At 49.1% G+C, this 23,263-nt stretch overlaps 1 protein-coding gene across 1 annotated transcript in view; it reads right to left on the reverse strand.

The window, feature by feature from the left end:
* The window catches only part of LOC115475067 (3-methyl-2-oxobutanoate dehydrogenase [lipoamide] kinase, mitochondrial-like), a 150,315-nt gene that overhangs the window by 115,281 nt on the left and 11,771 nt on the right, over window positions 1-23,263 (reverse strand). Inside the window, exon 4 of the mRNA XM_030210807.1 lies at window positions 22,893-23,119. Within this exon, the coding sequence (XP_030066667.1) occupies window positions 22,893-23,102 (210 nt within the window). The 5' untranslated portion in view covers window positions 23,103-23,119. The remainder of the gene's footprint in view (window positions 1-22,892; window positions 23,120-23,263) is intronic.

A 23,263-nucleotide genomic window follows, 5' to 3' on the forward strand; every position in this document is an offset into this window, starting at 1 on the left:
ATCCTACAGTGCCTATTGAAAACTCTGCGACTACTCCTGTCCTCACTAATTCTCCTATTTTGCATGCTACAAGTGTTCCCTATAATATCAGTAGCTCGGTCCATATTGTCCCCAATCGTGCAACTACTTTTGAGGATAATATTACCTTGTTTGAATTACGACCCACCCCTCCTTCTTATCCTTTGGTTCCTGATAGTGACGTTCCTCCTCCCACGAATACTACCTTAGCCACTCCAAGTACCAGAGTCCCAGTTACTCGTCCTCCCCGATAGTTCCACACCCCAAGTAACTATCAATATATGTCCCGTGGCAGACCTGATCACCAACCATCTCCACCCCAATCCGTTCCTTCCCTTGAATCTCCACCACTGTCCCCTTTCAATTTAGGTGAGCCGGTAATCCCTGTACCCCCAGAGTACCTGTTAGATCCTCGTGAATTATTATTTCCCCATTGGGACCCTGCTCCACAAGACGATCCCAATTGGGATCCCCTCACTCGATATCAAACACTGTGTGAACCTTTACTTGAGAGTTGGACACTCGGCCCCAGTCGAACCGTTACTCACACTCTGGTATTATTTGGAGGAGGTTTGGGTCTACAAGTTGAACAGACCGACGAGCTCCTAATAAGACCAGAAACTGGTGACGTAGTAGATTTTTGGTTATTCACATACGCCGTACTTGGCACCGACTGGATACCTTTTTTGTTTTTCAGAGAGGTTGGGTTGGGACCTTTGGAAATATATAGTCTCTTCGAAGTACCCGATCCCATTGAAAGAGGGGCTATTAGAGTTTACCCCCCATACCCAAGTCATACTTAATGATATATCAAGCCTTGATATATTTTGGAATACTGATTGTTGTGATAGCAGCTCTTGCTAAGACCCTAGGGATAATTTTGTTACTCACCTTAATCATTAGCCGTCACTTACCCTTCGTACAATCTTGATACAGTGTTTAATCATGAAAACTACCAACATGATGTGCCTTGCCCTCTTCTCATTTGTGCTCACTATGCCCATTATTGTATACGGAGCACAAGACTTAGAAAGTTTTCTGCAGAAATTTACAACCACCTACGAAATAACATTACCCACTACTAAGGATACGACCACAATAACCCTTGATGTGTGTTCTTATACAATGTGTGGAGAACATCCTGTGCAGCAATATTTGTCAGCCTTTGAAATATACCTGTGTCCCTTCTCCAATTGCGGAGGTTGGGCGCAAGTATGGTGGTATACAGGTTCATGGGTTCCATACTCAGGTAGCGAAATTCCAGATCTCAAAAAGAGCATTTCCATTATGAAATTGCGAGTCACTGGCCTTTGTCCAATGACCAAATGTAATCAAGTGGCTATCACTTTCAGAGGCGTAACGGCTGTTACATACAGAACTTATTCCTTAGGAATTGATGCCACAGGTAGAGATCCCATTGGAAAATTCAAGATTGTTCCACCCCCAGCCCAATCAGAAACGAATCCTTTAATGCCAACAAAGATCCCAGAAGTAAAAATTCCTTACCAGATTGTACCCATCAATAATGCCAAAGATTTAGTGGCACTAGAAACGGGATTTGGAGAGACAAACCTATGGCTCGAATGGGCGCATTATACTACCAAGAGTTTGAATGTTTCTAATTGTTATTTTTGTTCCCATGCAAGGGCAGAACCAACAGTAGTTCCTTTTCCTTTAGATCTCCGCAATGATCCAGATGGGTTTTGGTGTATGTTAGAGCTATTACAGGTAAAAGAAGAAATCAATCAGTCTTGTCACCTTGACGAGCACCACCCCTACTTACCCCCTCGGATGAGGGTTCCACCCGCATTCAGGATTCCAGATCCTGCCACCAGATATCATACATGTCTGGAACGATATGGGGTGAAAAATACACGGTTTCTAGGAAATTTGACCAATTGTAACACAACCCTAGAAAAAGGGACTCTGCGAAATCTAAATCTCTCAGATTTTTCACAGGCTAGAGCAGATATATGGTGGTATTGTGGAACCCACACTATCCACCATACACTCCACAGGAGTTGGACAGGCAGATGTGCCCTAGTCAAATTGGTAATTCCAATCATTATAGCATCCTTGCTCCCTCCTCATAGCAGCTCTTCCTCAAGAGTGAAGAGAGATGCAATGCCTGGCTCCTTTGATGATCGGGTATATATAGATGCAATTGGAGTTCCAAGAGGGGCCCCTGATGAGTTCAAAGCCAGGAACCAGATTGCTGCAGGGTTCGAATCAGTTTTCTTTTGGTGGGCTACTATAAACAAAAATTTAGACTGGATCAACTATATATATTACAACCAGCAGAGATTTGTGAACTACACTAGAGACGCGGTTCAAGGAATCGCAACACAATTAGATGCCACCAGCAGGATGACGTTAGAAAATAGATTAGTGCTTGACCAGATTTTGGCAGCAGATGGCGGAGTGTGCCGCAAGATAGGTACACAGTGTTGCATCTTTATCCCCAACAATACTGCTCCAGATGGATCGATCACCAGAGCTTTACAAGGCTTAACCTCACTGTCACAAGAATTGGCAGACAACTCTGGTGTTGACACATCTTGGACTGGTTGGATGGATAAAGTTTTTGGTAAATGGAAGACATTTATCATTTCTGCAGCCACTACCATAATCATAGTGGTAGCAATTTTTGTTATTGCAGTTTCAATCAAGCGTTCTACTAAGCCTCTAGCACAAGGGATTATGCAACATCCTACTAGTACAAAAATTGCTTCCCAACACCACCGGAGATAACACATTGGACTATCTCCCTTTGAGACGGACCAATCGCTATGCAAATGCTAGAGACACTATAGAAATGTCTGCAACTGTATAATCAGGTAATAGCACACAGGGATACAATATAATAACGTAATGCTTTATGAAACAATGTAATCAATATTCAATATGATTAAGTAATCTATGCAAATGTGTACTCAGGATATAATCAGCATATAACCAAAGAATTTATGATGGTTAACAGTATATACACATATAGGTAAAAGTAAGATAGAACCTGCATATTAATAGGTTGGAAAATATAGTTGTTGGTACTTTCATTCTACTGCAGATAAGAGTAAGTCCCAAGAAGAATTGAAATGACAGAAGTAGTGTCTACGTAGTAATCTCAATTCAAACAAGTTGGACTATACAGGTTTTTTTGATTAGACTCTCCAAATGCAATAAACCAATAGAATACCTTCTGGAATGGATGGTACCATGGTACATTAACCCTGGTGTCACCCTATGGGATAGGGTGAAGAGGGGAATGTTAATATGTGTTCTAGCTTGAGACCTATCCACTGGAATGGTGGTGGGCCATGTTACATGGTTTTAACCAGCTGAGAAGCCCTGACGAGGCTTGATAACCCACTGATGGCCTTGCTAGTGCAGGACTGCATGAGGAGTCTCAAGAAAACCTGGTACCACTTGCACATTGAATGTAGCACATAGGATGATTGAATAATGGATAAAAATGTATAAAATCTGGTTTTTAAAATTAAGTTTGTGTTTGTATAACATGGCACACAGATCATAAGATGATATAAAATTAGGTTGTGAAACTGGTATGCTATTATTAAGATGGTTTTGTAGAAAAGAGAAAAAGTAAGATGTTTACGAAGACGGAAGTGTCAAAAGCATTTGCAATAACTGAAATAGATATTTTGGTATCCAGAAAAACATGTTTACAAGAGCGGAAATGTTTTGAAATAGCTAGAACCGGAAAGCAGATGGTACAGATGTACACCTGCCGGAAAGAGTTGGGCAAGAATAGAAAAAAACAGGGTCTTGTCATTTGACTTGTATTAAGAGATCGGCCTATAAAAGGGATGAGATTTAGACAGAAAGTGGGAAGTTTCCTCCAACACTTGACCGATAGCAGAACTCTGTGCAATCTGTTTGATGAATGTACTGATGCGAAGACCTTATATTGGTAAGAATAAATACTTTATTTCTGGAAACTATCTTTGTCTTTATTTCTATATTTCTATTCACCTTTACTTATTATTTGTTCAACCAAATAATCCACACACTAATAACACACATTCCCTGAGCTAATTTGGGTTGATATTCAATATAATATATGTGGGAGAATAAAAGCTTAAAGATTCATTTAGATCCAAAGAGACAGAAAGCTGTGGTCATGGGAATAAGCTTTGAACTCCGCCTTCTGATGCCTCCCCAGAACAGACCCCCATGGGATTGGGTAACCCTTGAGGTCAGGGAAACAATTCAAACCCTTTTGGATGAACTAACGCTCATTACCCCTCCGTGTAGAGGGGTCAAGAAGGGGTCGGAAAGGGGGGGGGCATTTAAACATGAGGCAGCGAAGCATGACAAGACGACCACACGCGGGCACCACACCAGGCCACAAACGTACCACAAACTCGGGTGTACGCAGTCGAAGTAGATCTCTTACGAGCCTGCAAAAGAGTAGCTATAACTACATCTGAATATCCTTTCTTCCTCAAACGTGACCTCTCAATAGCCAGGCCGTAAGACCAAAGTGGGAGGGATCTTCCATATTTACTGGACCCTGATGAAGAAGACTGACCCAGACCGGCAGCCGAAAGGGCGACTCCACTAGAAGACGGACTAGATCCGCATACCAGGGCCGCCAAGGCCAATCCGGAGCCACCAGAATGACACGACCCGGGTGCCGAGCAATTTTGAGAAGAACTTGCCCTATCAAGGGCCAGGGAGGGAACACAAAGAAAAACGTTTACTGGCCACGGCTGAAGAACAGCGTCTAGACCTGCCGACTTTGGCTCCTTTCTTCTGCTCAAGAATACGGGTACCTTGGCGTTGCTCTGGTTCGCCATGAGGTCCATTGCCAGACTTCCCCACTTCTGACAGATCAATTGAAACACCTCCGATGACAACTCCCACTCGGCCAGGTCTAAGGTGTGGCGACTGAGAAAGTCCGCCTGCACACTGTTGATCCCCGTAATGAAAGCTGCCGACAGGGATTCCAGATGAAGTCCGCCCACCAAAGGAGCCAACTCACTTCCGATGCCAGGGCTGAACTCCACGTGCCGCCCTGATGATTAATATAAGCGACTGCCGTCATGTTGTCAGAAAAAACACGTACCTCTTTCCCTTCTAATAGAGACTGAAACTGAATGAGGGCACTGAACACCACTCTGAGCACGAGACGATTGATCGGCCAAGTGGCTTCAGTCGCTGACCAAGTTCCTTGAGCATACCGATGGAGACAAAGAGCTCCCCATCCCAAAAGGCTGGCGTCTGTAACAAGAACCATCCACTGTGGAATTGCAAGAGAAATTCCTCTCCGCAAGTGGGGACCGTGAAGCCACCAGGACAGGCTGCGCTTCGCCGTGGCGACCCAAGGAAGTCTGCGTTGATAATCCTGGGAGACTGGAGACCATCTGCTTAGAAGCGACGACTGAAGAGGCCTCATGTGAGCTCCAGCCCAAGGCACCACTTCTAAGGTCGTTGCCATGGAACCTAGGACTTGCACATAGTTCCATGCTCGAGGACTGGGTACCTGAGAAAGACGGGAAATCTGAGCCTGGAGCTTGAGGACCCGCTCCTCTGGAAGGAAAACTCGCTCCCTCGCAGTGTCGAATTGAACTCCCAGGTAAATTAACTGCTGAGATGGAACCAGATGACTCTTGGGCAAGTTGACCACCCAATCCAACGACTGTAACAGAGAAATGACCTGGTCGGACGCCCGACAACTCTCTAGAGGCAAGTCCGCCCGAATCAACCAGTTGTCGAGATAAGGATGAACTCCGATTCCTTCCCTCCGCAGAAACGCTGCCACCACCACCATGACCTTTGAGAATGTCTGAGGAGCAGTAGCAAGACCAAAGGGGAGCGCCCAAAATTGAAAGTGATGCCCCAGAAAGGCAAAACGTAGAAAACACTGATGTGGCTGCCAAATGGGAATATGAAGATAAGCCTCCTTGAGGTCTAGAGCAGTGAGAAACTCTCCTGGCTGAACAGCAGCCACCACGGATTGCAAAGTTTCCATGTGAAAATGCTGAACTCAGAAAAAACTGATTTAACTTTTGCAGATCTAGAATGGGCCGAAAGGAACCTCCTTTTTGAGGCACCATGAAATAAATGGCATAGCGGCCCTTCCGAATTTCAGGAAGTGAAGCACCACTGCCCTGAGCTCCACGAGTGATCGCACAGTAGTCTCAACAGCTACCCTCGTGGTGGCAGAGCCACAGCAGGATTCCAAAAAAGAATCACCTACGGGCGAAGAAAACTCCAGCTTGTACCCTTCTTTGATAATGTCCAGCACCCATTGGTCTGAAGTAATGTTGGCCCACACCATAAAAAGAGGTCAGGCGACCACCAATTTTGGGAATAGAAGAGTGGACCTGCGCCCCATCATTGCGAAGGACGTCCTGAAGCTCCAGGACAAGAGCCGGAGGCTGTAGAATTCCGAAAGGAAGCCCGCTGCTGAAAACGGTTGCGCTGAAAATTAGGCGCAGAATGGCCCGGGCGATAAAGCCGCACTTCTCGGAAACGTGGATGAGAAAAAGAAGCCGCAGAAGCCCTCTGCGTCTGCCGAATCCTGACTTCAGGAAGGCGTTGACCTTTAGAGTCACCTAAATCCTTGACAATTCTTTCTAAGTCTTTTCCAAAGAGAAGCTTGCCTCGGAAAGGAAGCCGAGTCTCTGCTTAGAGGCAAAATCTGCCGCCCAATGGCGCAACCACAACTAACAACGAGAAGAAACAGACATGGCCATAAGCTTAGGAGAAGAACGAACTAGGTCACAGAAGGAATCAGCTAAGTAAGCTAAGCCTGATTCCAGCAAAGCAGAAACAGATTCAAAACAGAGACCAATCATCCTGTTCCTGCCCCTGTGCCTGATGAAGCCAACTAAGACACGTTCTAGCCGAATACGAACTACAAATAGACGCCATGCAGAGCCAAGGCTGAAACTTCAAACGAACATTTCAGAGAGGCCTCAATCTTGCATGTCCTTGAGCGCTACTCCACCTTACACAGGGAGAGTAGTCTTTTTGGTAACTGCCGTTACCAAAGCATCCACAGTAGGAAGACAATATTTTTCTGCTTGATCCGAAACCACAGGATAAAGACACGACATGGCTTTGGCAACTTTGAAAGTCCCCTCAGGATCAGACTGCTGAGCCAAAATCAGCTGTTGAATAGCTTCATGCACAGGGAAAGCCTTAGAAGGCTTTCTAGTACTGGTCATCTTAAGATTGACTGAGGAAACCTGAGGCTCTGGATCTGAAATATCCAAAGCTGCCAAGGCATTAGAAATCAAGGAAGGAAGCTCTTCCTCATGGAAAATCCGTACCACAGTAGTGTCATCCGGATCTTCCTGCTTGACATTCCCTTCCTCAAAATCATCAGCCCTAGAAGGGCGAAGAGAATCCCCTGATAGTCCAGCCAAAGAAGGTAAGGGAGTCCCTTGACCCAAGGATGCGCCCTCAGAAAAAGAGGAAATTCTCCTTCTTTTAGAAGCATCAGGAGCAGCAGACATAAACTGATCCTGATCTGGCAAAGGAGAAATCAAAGGCTGCAAGAGGCTCTGGGAAGCCTGCTGATAAGGAGACTTCTTTAACAGAAAAGCCTGGTGCAACAACAGAATAAATTCTGGGGAAAACGCAGCCTCTGAATCCACAGGCACTAAAACAGATACCCCTGACAGCCGAACCAATGCGGAAGGCAAATGGTTCGAATCCGCCACGGGTAAAGGCTCCAAAACCGCCATCAGCTGACTGGCAGGAGCCGACTCAGGAGGAGGCAAAATGGCGCCCGAAGGAACGCCGGCAGCGCAGGAAAAGAGTAGTTACTTACCTGTAACAGGTGTTCTCCGAAGACAGCAGGCTGCATATTCTCACAATTGGGTGACGCCACGTCGGCCCCGGAGGATTTTAAAACAAAATCTAAAAATCTCTTCTACGGCGTTCCGTCGCGCGAGCGAACGCACTGCGCATGTGCGCACACCTCTTCCCGCTCGCCCCTCAGTTAAATCCAAAAGATGGAGGAGACAACTCCAAAAGGGGAAGGTGGGAGGGTTTGTGAGAATATGCAGCCTGCTGTCTTCGGAGAACACCTGTTACAGGTACAGTGGGGGAAATAAGTATTTGATCCCTTGCTGATTTTGTAAGTTTGCCCACTGACAAAGACATGAGCAGCCCATAATTGAAGGGTAGGTTATTGGTAACAGTGAGAGATAGCACATCACAAATTAAATCCGGAAAATCACATTGTGGAAAGTATATGAATTTATTTGCATTCTGCAGAGGGAAATAAGTATTTAATCCCTCTGGCAAACAAGACCTAATACTTGGTGGCAAAACCCTTGTTGGCAAGCACAGCGGTCAGACGTCTTCTGTAGTTGATGATGAGGTTTGCACACATGTCAGGAGGAATTTTGGTCCACTCCTCTTTGCAGATCATCTCTAAATCATTAAGAGTTCTGGGCTGTCGCTTGGCAACTCGCAGCTTCAGCTTCCTCCATAAGTTTTCAATGGGATTAAGGTCTGGTGACTGGCTAGGCCACTCCATGACCCTAATGTGCTTCTTCCTGAGCCACTCCTTTGTTGCCTTGGCTGTATGTTTTGGGTCATTGTCGTGCTGGAAGACCCAGCCACGACCCATTTTTAAGGCCCTGGCGGAGGGAAGGAGGTTGTCACTCAGAATTGTACGGTACATGGCCCCATCCATTCTCCCATTGATGCGGTGAAGTAGTCCTGTGCCCTTAGCAGAGAAACACCCCCAAAACATAACATTTCCACCTCCATGCTTGACAGTGGGGACGATGTTCTTTGGGTCAAAGGCAGCATTTCTCTTCCTCCAAACACGGCGAGTTGAGTTCATGCCAAAGAGCTCAATTTTTGTCTCATCTGACCACAGCACCTTCTCCCAATCACTCTCGGCATCATCCAGGTGTTCACTGGCAAACTTCAGACGGGCCGTCACATGTGCCTTCCGGAGCAGGGGGACCTTGCGGGCACTGCAGGATTGCAATCCGTTATGTCGTAATGTGTTACCAATGGTTTTCGTGGTGACAGTGGTCCCAGCTGCCTTGAGATCATTGACAAGTTCCCCCCTTGTAGTTGTAGGCTGATTTCTAACCTTCCTCATGATCAAGGATACCCCACGAGGTGAGATTTTGCGTGGAGCCCCAGATCTTTGTCGATTGACAGTCATTTTGTACTTCTTCCATTTTCTTACTATGGCACCAACAGTTGTCTCCTTCTCGCCCAGCGTCTTACTGATGGTTTTGTAGCCCATTCCAGCCTTGTGCAGGTGTATGATCTTGTCCCTGACATCCTTAGACAGCTCCTTGCTCTTGGCCATTTTGTAGAGGTTAGAGTCTGACTGATTCACTGAGTCTGTGGACAGGTGTCTTTCATACAGGTGACCATTGCCGACAGCTGTCTGTCATGCAGGTAACGAGTTGATTTGGAGCATCTACCTGGTCTGTAGGGGCCAGATCTCTTACTGGTTGGTGGGGGATCAAATACTTATTTCCCTCTGCAGAATGCAAATAAATTCATATACTTTCCACAATGTGATTTTCCGGATTTAATTTGTGATGTGCTATCTCTCACTGTTACCAATAACCTACCCTTCAATTATGGGCTGCTCATGTCTTTGTCAGTGGGCAAACTTACAAAATCAGCAAGGGATCAAATACTTATTTCCCCCACTGTAAGTAACTACTCTTTCTCCAAAGACAAGCAGGCTGATATTCTCACAATTGGGGTATCCCTAGCTTCCAGGCTTACACAACACAACAAACAGTGGTCAATTGAGTCTCGCAATGGCGAGGCCAGAATAAAATTGACCTGAAAAGAAGAAACATCTAAATGAGTGTAGCCTGGAACAGAACAAAAATGGGCTTAGGAGGGTTGGAGTTGGATTCTAAACCCCAAAGAAGTTCTGCAGCCCCGACTGCCCAAACCGACTGACGAGTCGGCTATTGCTGAAGGCAGTAGTAAGATGTGAATGTGTGGACTGATGACCACGCCGCAGCTTTGCAGATCTCTTCAATAGTGACTGATCTTAGATGAGCCACCGACTCAGCCATGGCTCTAATTTTGTGAGCCGTGACATGGCCTTCTAGAGTCAGTCCAGCTTGGACAAAAATGAAGGAGATGCACTCTGCTAGCCAAGAAGAAATTATGCGGTTTCCGACAGCAACTGGCATTAAAAGAAATAAACAACTGGGCGGACCGTCCGAGGGAGCTCGTCTGCTCCACGCAAAAAGTGTGGAGCTTGCTTTCGCCAGGGCTTGTAAGATGAGGGAGAAAGAATGTTGACAAGACAACTGACTGGATCAGCTGGTACTCTGATACCAGCGCCAGTAAGAACTTTGTCTGCATGCAGAGAACTACTCTGTTAAGATGAGAAGTAAGGTAAGGCGCTTGAGCTACTAGAGACCGAAGCTCACCGACCTTACGAGTTGAAGGAACAGCCACTAAGGAAAACGACCTTCCAGGTCCAATACTTCAGATGGCAGGAGTCCAGTGGCCCGAATTGAGCTTGCAGCAGCTGGATGAAAACGACATTGGGACCCCAAGATACTGGATAAGGAGTGATAGGAACTCTGACCGAAGCATAAGAGCCAACTGTCAAAATTATTGTGGGTGCTAAGCCCAACAGAAATAATCTCCCCTAGACACATACAAGGAATTCTCTCAATATTGGGGGAGAAATAAACCTCTCGTGAAGTGGACAGCTAAAGGCTGACCTTTCACACGTTGATGATAAGTTCTATTGCACAAAGATGAATACTGACAGAGTTGGTCTTGAGACCAGACTCAGACAGGTGTAGAAAGAACTCAAGCAAGGTCTGTATAAGACAAGATGCAGGATCTAGGGACTTGCTGTCACACTAGACGGCAAACCTCTTCCATGAGAAAGAATAACACCTCTTTGTGAAATCTTTTCTGAAAGCAAGCAAGAGTCGGGAGACACTCTGGAAAACTCAACGAAACCCCACTCTCAACATCCAGACCGTGTGAGCCAGAGATTGGAGGTTGGGATGTAGAAGTGCCCCCTCGTTCTGCGTAATGAGAGCTGGAAAACATTCCAACTCCAGAAGAAGAGGAAATCCTATCTGACGCAGCTAGAAAAGTGCAATCAGAATCATGGCTCCACAATCTTGCTTGAGAAACAGCAAAGTCTTTTCCACCAGATGTATGGGAGGATACGCATACAGAAAACCTGTCTCCCAAAGAAGGAGAAAGGCATCCGATGGTAGCCTGCCGTGAACCTGCAGCCTGGAACAGAACTGAGGGACTTTGCGATTGGACTAAGTAGCAAAAAGATCCACTGAGGGGTCTTTCGAACTATAGGCATGCTCAACTGTAGCATTATCCTGCTCAGCCTGTCGGCCAGACTGCTGTTTACGCCAATTAGATAAGTGGCTTGGAGAAAACATGCCGCATTGCGGGCCCACCGCTACATCTGCATGGCATCCTGACTCAGAGGGCAAGATCCAGTACTCCTTTGTTATCGAGTACATCACAACCCGATTGTTTGTTGAATTAAAATAATTTGGTTGGATAGCCAGGAGGGATGCAACCTTCGTCAGCAGCTTTTGACTGAGTAAGGTGCCTCAGAATCAAAATAGAGAGAATTAACCACCTCTGAGGGGAATACCGAAGACTGGCGAACAGTTGGGTTACATCCTCTAGATACCCTAAACTTGATACCACTGGGAAGCTAGGATGCACTGAGCGGATGTCATGTGCAAAAGTGCCATGGGAGTTACATGAACTGTAGAAGCCATGTGTCTAGAAGTCTCAATATGTACTGTGCTGTAATCTGTTGAGACGGGCAATCATCGTGTTAAGGGAACACATGCACTCCCAGTCCATGAAGATACGCTGCAACAACAGCCAGGCACTAGGAAAAAAACATACTCTGGATGCAAAGAGAGTATAAGTATCCTGTAAATCCAGAGAGCATAACCAATCGTTTTCCTGAAGTATGGGAAGAAGGATGCCCAGGGAAAGCATCCTGAACCAAATCTGTTTAGGCCCCTTATGTCTATGATGGGACGCAACCCACAAGGAAAGACCTGAAATAGAATCTCAACCCTTCTTGCCCTGGTGGAACGGGCTCGACTGCATTGGCGCTGAGAAAAACAGAGAGTTCCTCTGCAAGTACTCACTTTTGATGGAAGCTAAAGGATTAAGCTTCCAATGAACAATGTGGAGGGTTTGATTCCAGATTGAGAATGTATCCTAACCAGACTAGTTGAAAAAACCCACCGGTTGGAGGATAAAAGAAGTCACCTTTGGTGGAGAAAATTTAAACTTCCCCCCCGACAGGCAGATTGGCCGGTACGGACATTTTTTTTTTTTTTTTTTTTAGTGGCTATACTGAATTGGAGCCAGTCAAAAACCCCTCTGGTTCCTGGGGAATAGCTGCAGGGGCCTGATTAGGTGCACGCCGCTGACTAGAACGAGCGTGCTGAGGCATAGCCCGAACCGGCTGTCGAGAAGTAGGAGTATAGGTACGACCCCTTAAGGCACAAGGAAAACTACCCCTCTCTCTAAAGAACTTCCAAGATGAGGAAGTGTATGCACAGCATATCTACAGTTTTCTGCTGAGTCTCCTCCTCCAGGAGAGAGGCACACAGTCATGAGAGTCTGCGCATCACTGTACCTAGAGCAGAAATCTAGGTGTTACATTACAAGTGTCGAAAATGCCCTTGGACAGGAACCTGCGACACACCGTGTGCTACCTGACCACTTGGTGAAAAGGTTTAGCCTACTCCGGTGGGAATGCTCGTAAAGATCTGACAAGACTTGATTTGGGATGCGATCATGCCAGCCTGGTACGCCATTCTCCAAAAGAGGCTAAGGATGTATGCTCTGGCCCCGGGGGCGCCGAAGTAAGTTCTTAGAACTCCTATCTGTTCTGAGTGCAGAAGACTCAGGTGAAGATAGTAGTCCAGGACCTCTAGCATCTGGGCATTGGGATTCACAATCTCCACTGTAATGTCAGATGACCATCATTGAACTGAACTAACTACTCAAACAGAGCAGCTCAGATCCAAACGCGTCCGATATGGAGGCTACTATGGGTCGAGAAGTTGCCCCAGTAGGGTGCGAACACCCATACCAGAGGCAGCATCGGTGAAGGAGACCAGGTGAAAAGCTAGATGCCGCAGGAGGCGGTAGCACCCATGGCATCCAATGGTACCCATGGTCCCGAAGCCAAGGACAAAGTCTGGAAATGCAAGGGAATCGAAACCAGACTGCTAGACCATGGCACCGACGGTACCGATGATACACATGGTACCGATGGACCCCGGTACCAATGGTACCCATAGTACTTGGTACCGATGATAGTCATGATATCTGGTATCGATGGTACCCATGATACCTGGTACCGATGGTAGCCATGACATGTGGTACCGATGGTACCCATGATATCCAGCACCAACAGCACCGACGGTACCGATGGTACACATGGCACCGACGGTGCTCATGACACCTGGTACCAATGGCACCCATGGCACCGATGGTACCTGGTCATGATATCTGGTATCGATGGTACTCATGTGCCGACGGCATCCATGATACCTGATACCCATGTATCCACGGTACCGACGATACCTGATACTATGGTACCGATGGCACTCATGATACTCGGTACCGATGGGCGATGATACCTGGTACCGATAGTCGATGGTGCCCATGATACCTGGTGCCGATGGTGCCCATGATACCCGGTACCGACAGCACCCATGGCACCGATGACACTCGGCATCGACGGCACCCATGGTACCGATGATACCCGGTGCCGACGGGACCCATGGTACCGATGATACCCGGTACCGACGGGACCCATGACACCGACCATGGTACCAATGTTCTTGGTATCGATACTCCTCGGTACCGACGCACCGATGATATTCGGTACCGACAGTACCCATGGCACCGATGATACTCGGTACCGACGGCACCCATGGCACCGATGATACCCGGTACCGACAGCACCCATGGCACCGATGACACTCGGCATCGACGGCAGCCATGGTACCGATGATACCCGGTGCCGACGGGACCCATGGTACCGATGATACCCGGTACCGACGGGACCCATGACACCGACCATGGTACCAATGTTCCTGGTATCGATACTCCTCGGTACCGACGGTACCCATGACACCTGGCACCGATGGTATCCACGGCACCGATGATACCTGGTACCGATGTACCGGTGCATCGACGTCCAATGCCAGGATACCTCCATAACAGAGGGAGCAACGCTCTCGGCACAGACTGATGTCTGAAGCCCGGATACCTCCATAACCGAGGGAGCAAAGCTCTGGGCATCTCCATTGGGCATCCCTGGCAGAGTAGAATACGTCTCGTCTTTGAGACACTACTTGCGCTTCACAGGGAGATGATCCGGCCCAAGACACATCCTCCGATGCGCCCGAATGACCTGCATAGCAGGAGGCGCCGAGGCGGGTGGAGACTCACTTCAAAGGTACACCACTGATATTGTGTCACCAGGTTGCCCATTCAGTGGCTGACCAGGGATGCACCTGCTTAGGTTCCTGGTTTTTCCTGTGACATACACCTTCACCACTTGTGGGGCTTAAAGACAGTGGTGTGCTGGAGCAGGCTCTCACAGCTCTGGAGAGCCATTTGTAAAGTTTTAATAAATGGATCCTAAAAATGTGGGCTTGTTTAGTTTGCTGGCGAGAGAGAGCCCACAGATAACAATATGCCAGCATTTTTATAAGAAAAAAGAAAAGAGAAGCTTATATGCTTTGTTTTCCTTTCAGGCACAGCCCTTTGTGACTCTGGCAACTACTTAACTTTTCCTTGCCCCAGGTACAAAAAAGTACCTGTATATATAAGCCACAATGAGCCTGCCATGAAAGGATCAAATGAAAAAATAAAAAACACCCAAAAGGGTAAAATAAAAAAAGAGATTTTACTCCGAGGACCTGAAGAAAACACGAAGCACTAACGAACTCCGTGTCTCCTCAGACGCGGAAAAAGAAAAACTGAGGGGCATGTCCGCACGGCGAGCGGGAAGAGGTGTGCGCACATGCGCAGTGCGTTCGCTCGCGCGACGGAACGCCGTAGAAGAGATTTTTAGATTTTGCTTTAAAATCCTCCGGGGCCGACGTGGCGTCACCCAATTCTGAGAATATCAGCCTGCTTGTCTTTGGAGAACGGAGGATTCCTCGAGCTGAGACGACCCAGCTGGCAAAAGCTTAGCGCAGCCCGCTACACACACTCCCGCTGCGGATCTCTTTTTACCGCAGCGGGAGCAACAGTTCACTAACTCCGCGGCCATAACCGGCGTTCCCCGCCGGGAAATACATTTTTGTTACTCACCCCGCAGGCAAAAACGGACCTCCCAACAATAGCAAGCCTGAGTTCTAACTGCCAGTAGCAAAAGCTGAATCTGGCTGACTGTGTTGTCTCTACTTCGGTTCTTTCCTTTGCCTTTTTTTTTTTTTTTTTTAACAGGCAAGGCTAGAGAACAAATCCTGAAGCTGTTTCTCTAAAATCCTTTTTTTTTTTTTTTTTTTAAACTGGTGAGGAAGGAGACAGCTATCAGGCAGGGAGGCTAAATAGGACACAGGGTGAGGCAGGGACCACCAAGAAAGTATTCCCCTAAGGCTGGCACAGAAGCCAAACGCCCCTACACTCAACTGGCTAGCCCAAACTAGACCAGGAAGAGTCCCAAGGAGCTGAATCCAGGAGCTGGTCAGGACATGTCCATCACCTGCTGGAAATAGAGATATACTAACAAGCAGAGGGGCTGGTTGTCCAATACCACTCACTGAAGTCAGTGATCTCTATCTTCACCTGCTGGTAGATGGATACAACCCATCAGTTGATGGATTCATCTGCTGCCTGCACTAAGGAAAGGTAAAATTATGTATAATCATACCTGATAATTTTCTTTCCATTAATCATAGCTGATCAATCCATAGACTGGTGGGTTGTGTCCATCTACCAGCAGGTGGAGATAGAGAGCAAACTTTTGCCTCCCTATATGTGGTCATGTGCTGCCGGAAACTCCTCAGTATGTCGATATCAAAGCTCCATCCGCAGGACTCAGCACTTAGAGAATTACACCCACGAAGGGACACTCTGCCCAGCTCACCACCGCCGAAACGGGGGAGGGGAATTAACCCAGCTCATCCCCACACAAGTGGGGGAGGGGAATCCGTCCAGCTCATCCCCGCGGAGCGGGGGAGGGACACCACACCCGCCGATGCGGGGGGATCTGGCTTATCCTGAAACCGCAACCGCGGGAGGAGCTGACTGACCCTAACACCGCCGAAGCGGGAGGGTACAAAGCTGCCCTACAGCCGCACGAAGCGGGAGGGAGTGCCGGCAGAATTTTAAGTCTCAATCCAGCCCCGGAAAACGGAGGGGAGAGGAATGCAGCAGCTCACTGTAACACAAACTCGTCTTAACTCTTGAAGAATCCAAGTGAAAAAACTTGAACACGAAGTCTTTCTGAAGTAACTGAAGACTAAACTTGAACCTGAAATGCAACCAGAATAAAACAGTACAGATATCTGGGAGGGGCTATGGATTGATCAGCTATGATTAATGGAAAGAAAATTATCAGGTATGATTATACATAATTTTACCTTCCATATCATCAAGCTGATCAATCCATAGACTGGTGGGATGTACCGAAGCAGTACTCACCCAGGGTGGGACATTGAAATCCCTGACCTCAACACTGAAGCTCCAAACCGGGCCTCCGCCCGTGCAGCCACAGTCAAACGGTAATGCTTGGAGAATGTATGAGCCGAAGCCCAAGTTGCCGCCTTGCATATCTCTTCCAAGGAGACGGATCCGGCCTCTGCCATCGAGGCCGCCTGAGCTCTCGTGGAGTGAGCCTTCAGCTGGATAGGCGGCACCTTCCCCGCGGCCACATAAGGCGCTGCAATGGCTTCCTTGACCCATCTTGCCACTGTAGGCTTAGCAGCCTGCAGACCCTTACGAGGACCTGCAAACAGGACAAACAGATGATCCGATTTCCGGAAATCATTGGTCACTTCCAAGTATCTGATGATGACTCGTCTCACATCCAGATATTTAAGAGCAGAGTACTCCTCTGGGTAGTCCTCCCTACGAAAGGAAGGGAGACAGAGCTGCTGATTCACATGGAAGCGAGAAACAATCTTGGGCAGGAAGGAAGGCACTGTGCGAATAGTCACTCCTGCCTCAGTGAACTGCAGAAAAGGCTCTCGACATGAGAGCGCCTGGAGCTCGGAAACTCTTCTGGCCGAAGTGATAGCCACCAAAAAGACTGCTTTCAACATCAGGTCTTTCAGAGATGCCCTCAACAAGGGTTCAAAAGGCGGCTTCTGCAATGCTCTCAGCACCAGGTTGAGATTCCACGCAGGCACCACTGAGTGCAGAGGAGGGCGCAGGTGATTAACAACCTTGAGAAAGCGCACCACATCTGGCTGCGAAGCCAGGGAAGCACCCTTCAGGCGGCCCCTGAAGCAAGCCAGAGCCGCTACCTGGACTTTAAGGGAACTGAGCGACAGGCCTTTCTCCAGACCTTCTTGCAGGAACGCCAACACTGAAGAGATTGGAGCAGTGAAGGGAGAAAGTGAGCCTGCTTCACACCACGCTGCAAAGATACGCCAAACCCTGGCGTAAGCAGTAGAAGTAGAGCGCTTCCTCGCTCTCAGCATAGTGGCGATGACCTTGTCTGAGAAGCCCTTCTTCCTCAGACGCTGCCGCTCAATAGCCGTAAGACCAAAGGGGGAGGGATCCTCCATCACCACGGGACCCTGATGTAACAGGCCCTGCTCCACTGGCAGCCGCAGAGGATCGTCGACTGAGAGCCTGATCAAGTCCGCATACCAGGGACGCCTGGGCCAATCCGGACCCACCAGGATGACCCTGCCGGGATGCTTTGCCACCCGGTCTAGCACCCTGCCCAACATGGGCCAGGGCGGGAACACATAGAGAAGCTCTTGTGTCGGCCACTGTTGGAGAAGAGCATCTACTCCCAGGGATCGAGGGTCCCGTCCTCTGCTGAAAAAGCGCGGCACTTGGCAATTGGCCGATGACGCCATCAGATCTAGGCTCGGCTGGCCCCAGCGCTTCGTGATGTCCAAGAACGCCTGAGCAGATACCTGCCACTCTCCGGGCTCCAAGGTATGGCGACTGAGAAAGTCCGCCTTGACATTCATGACTCCGGCAATGTGGGCCGCTGAAAGCTGCTCCAGGTTCGCTTCCGCCCACTGGCAAAGATTCATAGCCTCCTTGGCTAGAGGGGCGCTCTTGGTACCTCCCTGGCGGTTGACATAGGCCACAGCCGTGGCATTGTCCGACAGGACCCGTACAGGCTTCAACACCAGTACCGGGATGAACTCCAAAAGCGCCAACCGAATGGCTCTGAGTTCCAGGAGGTTGATAGACCACTTTGCCTCTGCAGGAGACCATAGCCCCTGCGCTGTCCTTCCCAAGCAGTGGGCTCCCCAGCCCGACAACGAGGCGTCCGTCGTGACGACAATCCACTCTGGGGTCACCAGAGGCATTCCCGCAGACAACTTGTCTGTCTGCATCCACCAGCTCAGCGCCTTGCGCACTGCTGGGTCCAAGGGAAGGCGCACAGCATAATCCTCCGACATCGGAGTCCAGCGCTGCAGCAAAGAGTGTTGAAGTGGTCTCATATGAGCCCTGGCCCAGGGCACAACTTCCATCGTGGCCGTCATAGAGCCCAACAGCTGCACATAGTCCCAAGCCCGAAGGGGAGAGGCTACTAGGAACTGGTCCACCTGAGCCTGAAGTTTGACAATCCGATTGTCTGGCAGGAACACTCTGCCCACTTGGGTGTCGAATTGAACTCCCAGGTACTCCAGGGACTGAGTCGGGCGCAGCTGGCTCTTCTCCCAGTTGATGATCCATCCCAGGGAGCTCAAAAGAGCAACTACCCGGTCCACAGCTTTGCCGCACTCTGCATAAGAGGGGGCTCGGATCAACCAGTCGTCCAGATAAGGATGGACTTGTACCCCTTCCTTTCGTAGGAAGGCCGCGATGACCACCATTACTTTGGAAAAGGTCCGCGGAGCAGTAGCCAACCCGAAAGGGAGGGCTCTGAACTGGAAGTGTCGTCCCAGGACTGCAAAACGCAGAAAGCATTGATGAGGAGGCCAGATGGGAATATGTAGGTACGCTTCCTTGATGTCCAAGGATGCCAGGAACTCTCCTGCCTTCACTGCCGCTATAACAGAGCGGAGAGTCTCCATGCGAAAGTGCCGCACTTTCAAGGCCCGATTGACCCCTTGAGGTCGAGGATAGGCCGGACAGAACCTCCTTTCTTTGGTACCACAAAGTAAATGGAGTAACGTCCCTTGCCAAGCTGACTTTCTGGCACCGGAACGACCGCGCCCAGGCGGATCAGATTGTCCAAGGTCTGCTGCACTGCCACAGCTTTGACCGGAGACTTGCAGGGAGAGAGTACAAACCCGTCTTTTAAGGGTCGGCAGAACTCTAGTTTGTAGCCATCTCTGATGACTTCCAGCACCCACGCGTCTGAAGTTATTGTGGTCCACTCGCCCAGAAACGAGGACAGCCGTCCTCCAATCTGCACTGGGGCGTGGACCAAGACCCCGTCATTGGGTACGAGACCCTGGGGGAGGACCGGAGGGAGCACCTCCGGGACGGCGGTCTCTGCGAAAGGAATGCTGCTTGGGGGAGAAATTCCTCTTAAAGGAAGAGGGGGCAGAAAAACCCGACCTGCCCGGGCGGTACCGACGGGCTTCCTGAAACCGTCCTCTGGAGGTACCGGGACGAGCACTAGCCCGAGCCCTGACCTCTGGTAACTTCTTGCCCTTAGACGTGCCGAGATCGGTCACGATTTTGTCCAGCTCGACCCCAAAGAGCAGCTTGCCTTTAAAAGGCAATCTAGCCAGGCGGGATTTAGAGGCGTGGTCAGCAGACCAATGTTTCAGCCAAAGCCACCGCCGCGCAGAGACTGTCTGAGCCATGCCTTTAGCTGAGGCTCTCAAGACATCATACAGCAAGTCTGCCAAATAGGCTAAGCCCGATTCCAGGGCCGGCCAATCAGCCCTCAAGGAATGATCCGAGGGGGAAGCCCGCTGTACCATAGTCAGGCACGCCCTGGCCACATAGGAGCCGCAAACTGAGGCCTGCAAATTTAAAGCAGCCGCCTCAAAGGACGACCTTAAGGCCGCCTCCAATCTTCTGTCTTGGGCGTCCTTTAGGGCTGTGCCACCTTCCACCGGCAACGCCGTTTTCTTAGTCACCGCAGTGATTAAAGAATCCACGGTAGGCCACAGATAGGCCTCACGTTCACTCACAGCCAAAGGATAGAGGCGGGACATAGCCCTAGCCACTTTAAGGCTCGCTTCTGGGACATCCCATTGAGCCGAAATTAAGGTGTGCATGGCATCATGCACGTGGAAGGTTCTAGGCGGGCGCTTCGTCCCCAGCATAATGGCAGAGCCAACAGGGGCTGAGGGAGAGACGTCCTCCGGAGAGGAAATCTTCAAAGTGTCCATGGCCTGTAACAACAGGTTGGGCAAATCCTCTGGGCTAAAAAGCCGCGCTGCAGAGGGGTCATCCGCTCCATCCGAGCGGGGATCCGTCTCCTCCAAGGAATCCGCAAAGGACCGTTGGGAGACCTCAGACACGCTGCCCTCATCTACATCGGAGGAGACAAATTCCTCCAAGGCCTGGGAATCAACCCGAGGGCGTTTACCTCTGGGAACCTCAACCTCTTTACCAGACGAGGGAGCAGGGGCAGCGTTGTGCATGAGGAAGGCCTGATGCAGCAGCAAAACAAACTCGGGGGAGAAACCCCCCAGACTGTGCACTTCCGCAGCCTGGGCAACAGCCCTAGACGCACCCTCAACCGGCGCTCTCAATAGCGGGGGAGAGACATGCTGCACATCCAAAATGGCGTCCGGCGCGAAACTCCGCGAAGGAGCCGCGCGGGAAGAACGGCTCTTAACTTTAGCCGCTTCTGTGCCATCGCCCAAATTAAGGGCGTTCATGGCATTAATGTCTCCAACCTCAAGGGCGGCCCAAGAAGAAGCCGTCCGAGCCGCGTGGCCGGCCAAGATGGCGGAGGCGAGGAGCGGGGGATGGGCGTTTATGGCGGGGAAAAACCGCCACGCCGGAGGAAGGACCGGGACATTCATCGGTCACGAAACTGTCACCCAACAAGGGCGAATCAGGCTTTAAGACCCCCGCATCCCCTCTAGAAGCGCTCGAGCGACCCTTTGCGCCCTCGCCCTCTGACGCCATATGCCACGAGGAGAAGAATCGGGGAACCCCCTGCCCGCTATAAAAAGGTAAAAATTACCTGCTGTCCGCTCCGAGTTGTAACGACCTGGTGTCCCAGTGAGTAGCTGCAATAGACGCTTAAATAAACGTCGAGATAAACGCCTTTAAGGACGTTCAAAAATTTTTTTTTTTTTTTTTTAACGGAGCCAGCGGGAGGGGGGAGAAAAGGAGGGACCTGGCACCACCAGGTTTGCACTTGCTCAAAAGAGCCCTCAACCCCAGGCACTCAACAAAACCTAAAAATTAGGCTTGGAGGCCTAGCCAGAGCTGCTGCTGTGTGTGACCACCACCTGCTGAGATAGAGAACATACTGAGGAGTTTCCGGCAGCACATGACCACATATAGGGAGGCAAAAGTTTGCTCTCTATCTCCACCTGCTGGTAGATGGACACAACCCACCAGTCTATGGATTGATCAGCTTGATGATATGGAAGCAGCTATTTTGGATCCCAGCGCAGTCCCGGGTGGCCACAAAGGGGATCAACTGTCACCCGGGTACCAGCAGACCACCAGGGAGAGCCCCAGTAGGTCCTGTAGGAGTATTTACCTATGATCTCACCTTTGCTGGTCTGGGGCCCATACAAGCCTGAACCATTCTGTTATAACAATATGGATTCTAGAGCCTGAGGCATGAACCATCAGAAACCAGCTTTTAACAAAGGAAAATTACTGCTGGGCAAACCATGATGACTTCATCCAAGGACACATTGTTTCCTGCAAACTAGCCTCCAGTTATCTCCTGGGAAAAGCGGAGGAGCGTACTTCACAGAGACCATAGCTACAAGTTTTTAATGAGAATTAAAGAGGGAGGTTTCCTCAACTGATAACAGTTTCTTTGCAAATTACAAAGCCTCTCTTCATGACCATGAATTCTGCTGGACAGAATTGCACCGTCTGTGATTGGTTCACAGGTGTCATCTGACCTAGAAAGATGCCAATGTTGGACTGAAGAAAGGAATAGAAGGAGAAGACTAGAAGACTTGCTGGAGGATAGAAGGCTCGGAGAGCAAGAAACTGATTTCCTACACCAGTGTTCTGCATATCTTGTAACAATCTGACAAGGTTAATTCAGCTACAATACACGGCATCCCGAAAAACTGTGCCATCTGTATCCAGAATACAGACCTTGGACTTTATTCCTGAACTGCGACTCACTGAGGCTTCAGCTTGTGTCTCCACAGAGGAATCTGATTCTTCACCCTTGGAAGTATGCCACAAAGCTGGCTAGGTGAGATAATCTCACCTAGCCGGCTTCGTGGCAGACTTCCAAAGCTTATCTCATAGCCATTTTATAAAGGAACCACTGCAACACCTTCCTATCAGGTTCTCACTGTAATCATATGTGGACCCCTCTCATTCCTACCTATTTTTCATCAGGAAAAGAACATCATTCAGAGCTTCCTTTTACCATTCAGCTTTCATCAGAAAAAACAGTTGTGTGCAATATCTTTCCCATCTGACTCTCCTTAAATTATTCACACTCAATGGTTCCTTAAGAGATTTTGTATTTTTTTGTATTTTTCACACAGATTTAACAAACAGGATCTTAAGACAAACGGACAAGACTCATGATCCTCTACCTTCTCAGCAGCGATGTCAATGCTGGACTGATTGTAGAAAGACGTGACAGTTTTTGAACGCTCCCGTGCCATTTCTAGGTGGTGGTGGTGATCTGTGGCAGAGGAGGACCGTGAGCGCAGTGATACCGGAGAGGGCAGAAGGGGCAGGAGTGAGGAGCAGCGGCTCCCTAGTCCTCCTAGCTCCATTCTCATCACCGTTATCCACAACATCTTCCCTTTACAGACACCTGGACCATCAAGAAAAAAAGAGGTGGTGAAACAATGAAGACAGGATTAACTGTCTATAGAAGAGAAACTCATCATTTTCTGTTTCTTCTTTCTCTGCAAACTCCCCTTTTCAATTCAGCAGTAATTATTCCAGGTTATTATCT

The sequence above is a fragment of the Microcaecilia unicolor genome, chromosome 7, assembly GCF_901765095.1.
Source record: "Microcaecilia unicolor chromosome 7, aMicUni1.1, whole genome shotgun sequence".
NCBI lineage: Eukaryota > Metazoa > Chordata > Amphibia > Gymnophiona > Siphonopidae > Microcaecilia > Microcaecilia unicolor.